The sequence below is a fragment of the Mus pahari genome, chromosome 19, assembly GCF_900095145.1.
Source record: "Mus pahari chromosome 19, PAHARI_EIJ_v1.1, whole genome shotgun sequence".
Taxonomy (NCBI): domain Eukaryota; kingdom Metazoa; phylum Chordata; class Mammalia; order Rodentia; family Muridae; genus Mus; species Mus pahari.
In genome coordinates, this window is record NC_034608.1 from 3,313,901 (window position 1) to 3,319,922 (window position 6,022).

Consider the following 6,022-nt stretch of genomic DNA (forward strand, 5'->3'; position numbering starts at 1 on the left):
AAGGAAAAGAAAAGTAAACATTATTTCCAGTTACAGGAAAACATCCTACTGCTTTTCTTTCCCTTGGGAGTCATGCAATTCTGTTCTCCTTGATGGTGACAAGATTGTAATAGATGCCAGAGATACTGAATGTATTTGTCCCATTGGCTCACTTTAAAAAGTGATTTAAAAAACCCTGTTTTAGGATGAGTTTTGTAACTTGAAAATTTCCTATTCCCCCCCCCCATTTTTTTACAATTCTGTTTTTAAAACTATAAAATTATTCTGTCATGGTGCCACTTAACATGTAAACAGTATTGCTGTATACAGTGTGGTTTTTCATATTCCCCCCCAAATAGGCCATCATCTTCTTTCATTCTCTCATATTTCTAAAAACATACAGATTTTTAAAAACATAAAGATGACTTGGTTTGGTTAGTAAAGCATATCTGCAAAGTATCTGAAGATCTGAGGGAAAAAAAACGTACAATATTGATCATCCAGAATCATGAAGTTGGAACTCTAGGACTGGGCCCTGTAAAAAGGCTCTGGGAGACCATGTGAGAATATGAATATCCCTTTACAAAAAGTCAGCAGTAGTCTGAGCACCCGGATCTTTCTTGCTTGCTTTCTCTAGTTTGAAAGAGAGTATCTTTTACTACCCTTTGTCAGTTCTCGGTGTGTAAACAATGTACCTTGAAGATAGCCTCCTCACCCGCCACCCCCACACTTCACAGCATTTCCTTTTTGAGTGTGAACGTCCGGCTGTATCCAGTTAGTGTAGTCGGCTGGCATGAGGACTGCTCGTGTAGGCAGTCACTTCTGTTCTTTGTAACAGGATGCTACAACAGGCAGGATGTTGAGAGCCAGGAAGCATCCATTTTAGGCTAGGTGCCTCGGCTGGGCCTGCTAGGTTATGGTTTGCTCATGCTCACAGAGCAATTCTCAGCTTTCCAAGTGTTGCCAGGTGAGGTACACTGCATCAGCTCTTTTCAGTCTCCAGCTAAGGAGATTTCCCATCAGGGGTTTACTAACATTGGGGCTGGGAGATAGCTCAGTGGGTAAAGTGTTTGCAGGGCAAGCACAAGGACCCGAGTTCACCCCAACACACACACACACACACACACACACACACACACACACATATATGGCAGAACATGATTGAGGAAGAGATACACAGCACTGACCCCTGGTCTACAAGCACACGCACATGTACACACACACACACACACACACACACAAAGATAATCACTTAAGAACCATTTGATTTTGTCTTTCCATGATTAAGTTCAAGTGCCTTCAGGTTAAAGTTATGATGGTGTCTTATTCATAGACTGACATTCTATGGGGGCTTTGGTTTATACTATACAGACCTTCCAGTAGAAGAGCTCAGGTGTTGGTCAGTGTACGGTGAGGAATACACAGATCGGAAGGCCAAAAGATTGGCTTATCTATCCTTCTTTCTGGTCTTTTATTTTGAGGAAGGGTCTTGAGGTGTGTGAGAGTGAGTGTGAGTGTGTGTGTGTGTGTGTGTGTGTGAGAGTGTGTGTCATATTAGCCTCAAACTTGGAATCCTTCTGTTTCTGGCTCCCAAGTACTGGGATTACAGGCCTGCACCACCATGCTAGCCCCTAAACGCATTATACTAATTTAAATATATAGTGGTTTACATTAATTAATTTAATATGTAGTGGATAGTGGTTTTCATTCTGACGGCACACTCATATTTTAAGTAGGTTGCTCTTTATTTCATCTTAATGAACCTCCAGTGAAAATGATAGGCAAGACCAGTTCTCAGACCCTCGCTGAGGGATGACCTGTTCGGATCTTTTGAGGGCCTGTTCTGGATTCTTTCCCAGTCCTTGTGCTGTTCCAGGATACACATGTGTCATAAGGTCAAGGCGGGCTCTAAGAACCTGGAGTGCTCAGGAAAACTCAGCTTTCATTATGTATTGTTAGAAATGGATGACAAACTTTTACGTGAATTACATGCCTGTGTTGGCTAATTTTATGTGAGCACAAACTGTAGTCATCTGAGAGGAGGGAATCTCAAGAAAATGTCTCCATTGATCAGGTTGTTTGCAAGCCTATAGGGCATTTTCACAACCTACTGATCAATGGGGGAGGGCCCAGTTCATTATGGGTGGAGTCACTCCTGGGTATGGTCCTGGGTTCTATAAGAAAACTGAGTAAGCCATGGGGGGCAAGTCAGTGAGCAGTACCCCTCCATGGCCTCTGCATCAGCTCCTGCCTCTTGAGTTCCTGCCCTGACTTCCTCCAGTGATGGACTACAGTGTGGAAGTGTAAGCCAAATAAACCCTTTCCTCCTGACTTGCTTTTGGTCGTGGTGTTTCATCACAGCAATAGTAACCTTAACTAAGACGCTCGCTCTCCAAATTCATTTCCCTCCCTAGGGACTCGGATGGGAACTTGAACACAGGGTGGGAGGACACAGTTTATTTAAGAACTCTCTGGTAACCTGCGATCATGGGAACTGGCTGAGCAACGGTACATTTTTGTCATTTCAGGGCTTGGTGACATTTGGGGATGTGGCTGTAGTTTTCTCTCAGGAGGAGTGGGAATGGCTCAGCTCTGAGCAGAGGAGTCTGTACTGGAAGGTGATGCTGGACAACTACAGGAACCTAGCATCCCTGGGTGAGGGAATCCCCACTCCTGCCCCTACCTTTCCCCATCCATGCCTGTGGTAGTGGAACCTTCCATTCATTCTCCCCCGATCCCCGTAACGCCCTCTTATGTCGAGCTAAGGGGACTGCATCCAGGTCAGGACCCCCAGCATGACCATATCCTGGTTTTCTTTCTTCTTTCCCTGTTTTTCTTATGGATCCAGGACTTTGTGCTTCTAAGCCAGATATGATCGCCTTGTTGGAACAAGGAAAGGATCCCTGGATGATGAAAAGGAAGATGAGAAAAGGCCAGCACCTGGGTGAGTGTGAGGAAGTGAGGCAGTGTGGCTGCTGCCAGCCCGCTCATTCCCTCAGACTCAGAATCTCCCCATCCTCTCTCTACTCTTCAGCATGGCTCCGGGCCCTCTGCAGAGCATTTGCTTCTCTTTGCATGCCTCCTTTCCCTGTCAGTCTTACTGAGCAGCCTTTGTTATTTATTTATTTATTTATTTATTTATTTATTTATTTATTTATGTATTTATGGTGTGTCTATATAACTTAGTTTTATGTATGTGGGTGCTTTGCCTGTGCATATGTCTGGACACTGCAGCGCATGCATGCCTGGTGCCTGCAAAATGTAGAAGAGGACAGTAGATCTTCTGGAATTGGAGTTACAGTTGTGAGCCACCATTCAGGTGTTGGGAATTGAACTCAGATCCGCTGGAAGAGCAGCAAATATTCTTAACAGCTGAGCCACCTCTCCAGCCCTTTATTTATTTATTTTTATTTTTAAGAATTATCTTGTGTTTATGGGTATTTTGCCAGAATGTGTATCTGTGCACCCCCACACAACACACAATGTGGGCTGTTTGCTTTGTTAATATCTTTTAGACTTGGAGGCCATGCAGGAGACCAAGGAGTTCCCTCCAAAGGACTTAAGTGAAGAGACATTATCCCTGGGGGTGCTAAGAAAACAGCTCCTGCCCTGTAGACCTAAGTGCTCCATGTTACTGGCAGCCTGGGATGGTGGTGCAGTGTTCAAGACACACAGGGTAAGTTGGCATGTGTTTATACCTGTGTATGTTTAGGTTTAGGTGAATATACCAATGTCTGTGTTTATATGTATGCCACAAGTCAGAGGCTAACGTTTGAGACACAGAGGGTAAGTTGGGGATAAACTTGAGGCAGTGTTTATGACTCCTTGAACATTTCTACTTGAACACACTATGTCCTGTGAAGAGGTTGTGACAGAGGAGCAAAGAGTTATGGTAGTAACTCAAATCATACAGTAGAAGTGTGGGGGTGGGATGGGGTGGCGTGAGTCACAAACATGCCATTCGGGTGTCTGATGTTTGATTTAGAACGGATGTCTGAAAACTGCACAGGGTCTCCGTAGCCCCTCCTATTCGTCTCTGCTGGGAGAACTCCTTCCCTGAGAAGATAAAGACATCTACCCCTCTTGATAAGGTCCTGATGAACAAATGTCTTAGTTAGGTTTCCATCGCTGTGATACAATACCATAACCAAAAGCAACTTGGGGAAAATGTTTTATTTCATATAACAGCTTGTCCAGGGAAGTCAGGGCAGAAACTCAAGCAAGGCAAGGAACCTAGAGGCAGGAGCTGATGCGGAGACTGTAGAGGAGTGCTGCTGGCTGCCTTGCTCCCATGGCTTGCTGTAATAGCGCCATGGTTTTGGTATATAATATCCCGTTTTTACATCTAGGACCACAGGTCTAGGGGTGGCACCAGTCACAATGGGCTGGGCCTTCCCACATCCATCACTAATAAAGAAAATATCCTACAGGCTTGCCTGTAGGCCTTTCTGGTAGGATTATTTCCTCAACTGAGGTTCTCTGCTCTCAAATGACTCTAGCCTGTATCATCTCGACATAAAACTAGCTAGCACACAAATGTATGGTTCCACCAAAGTTCATCCAGGGGAAATAATGTATTTTATTGGGTTTTCTTCCAGAGCATAGGTCAGGAGATGCTGGGAGAAGTGTGGTTGACCCCAAAGTGGCTGCACCAGAAAGTCTTCACCCATTATGAACAGTGACTCCTCCACAGTGGCGTGAATAGAATTCCCTTTTAACAAACTCCCCAGCCTGTATGCTTCCTGACCATGGGGCAGTTAGGGCAGAACTGCACTCAGGTGTCTGGGAGGAGGGGCTGGAATCTCAAGTGACAGTCCTGTGACCCTCTCCCACCTCTCTGAGAGAGTGTCACCAGTCCACAGGTTGCTCTTTTGTTTGTTTGTTTTGGGGTTTTTGTTTGTTTTTGTTTTTGTTTTGTTTTCTGTATAGCCCTAGCTGTCCTGGAACTCACTCTGTAGACCAGGCTGGCCTCAAACTCAGAAATCTGCCTGCCTCTGCCTTTCAAGTGCTTGGATTAAAGGCGTGTGCCACCACTGCCCGGCTCACAAGTTGCTCTTGCTGGTTTCATGCAAGCAGATACAGCTGATCTGATGAAGACCGCAGAGTGTCTTTCCAGAGGACCCCACTCTGTGACACCCCCCCCCCACTGCCACATGCACACATATAAAATAAGGCCACTCACAATCTACCTTTAACCTCAATTGCTCAAGTAACACAAACTGCCATTTACACTGTATGGACATATTCCACCCTTCTCTGGCCACCCAGGTTCATCAGTATGTTTATACCTTTTCAGGGCTTGAAGACCAACTCAGGTATGGCTAGAGACAGTCCTCCACAGCTTGTGTCAGCTCAGAGGAGTTTCTGTAAGAATGTGACATGGGAGAACCGTGATGACCTGGGGTCCTTAGGTAAGGCCTGTTCTCTCCCAGGTCTGAGTCTTATCTTCAGGAGCCCTTACTTTTTTTTGTTTTTTTTTTTTTTTGTTTTTTGTTTGTTTGTTTAATGATTATTTTAAAGTGTGTAAGTGTGTGCGCGCACACACACACACCTGTGGAGTTCAGAATAGGGCATTAGATCCCCTGGAGCTGCAGTTACAGGTTATTTTGTACTGCCTGATACGAGCTCTGAGAACCAAACCCAGATCCTCTGCAGGAGAAGGGCCATGTTTGCGGGATCCTCCTCCCTCTTTCTAATTCTTCTTGCAGTCACAGTTGTTTTCAGTCCAAGTCAGAAAGCTGCTCACTCAGTTTCACAGTGACAAGAGTGTAAGCAAACACTGTCCTTTTACTCCTTCAGCAGGGCACTGTGTTTCTTTACTGGGGCAAGGGAAGGAGCCCTCAGTGGTGCAGAGACAGCTAGGACTGGCACCCAGCTTGCTGGCAGGCAAGTGTACAGATGTGTGGTGACATCACCGTAGCTCTGATCCTGATGCGAATCCTCAGCACCACACACTTACCAGGGCTCGAAAGTCTAGAGAGGGAATCACACTCTTAGACTTCAGAGTGATTCCTCTTCCTTTCTGCCTTCTTTTTTTTTTTTT

At 45.3% G+C, this 6,022-nt stretch overlaps 1 protein-coding gene across 2 annotated transcripts in view; it reads left to right on the forward strand.

The window, feature by feature from the left end:
* The window catches only part of LOC110336661 (zinc finger protein 28), a 13,072-nt gene that overhangs the window by 3,065 nt on the left and 3,985 nt on the right, over positions 1-6,022 (forward strand). For both annotated transcript variants that reach the window (XM_021219364.2, XM_029531670.1), the window contains 4 exons: positions 2,508-2,634; positions 2,828-2,923; positions 3,495-3,655; positions 5,276-5,390. In XM_021219364.2, the coding sequence (XP_021075023.1) occupies positions 2,508-2,634; positions 2,828-2,923; positions 3,495-3,655; positions 5,276-5,390 (499 nt within the window). The remainder of the gene's footprint in view (positions 1-2,507; positions 2,635-2,827; positions 2,924-3,494; positions 3,656-5,275; positions 5,391-6,022) is intronic.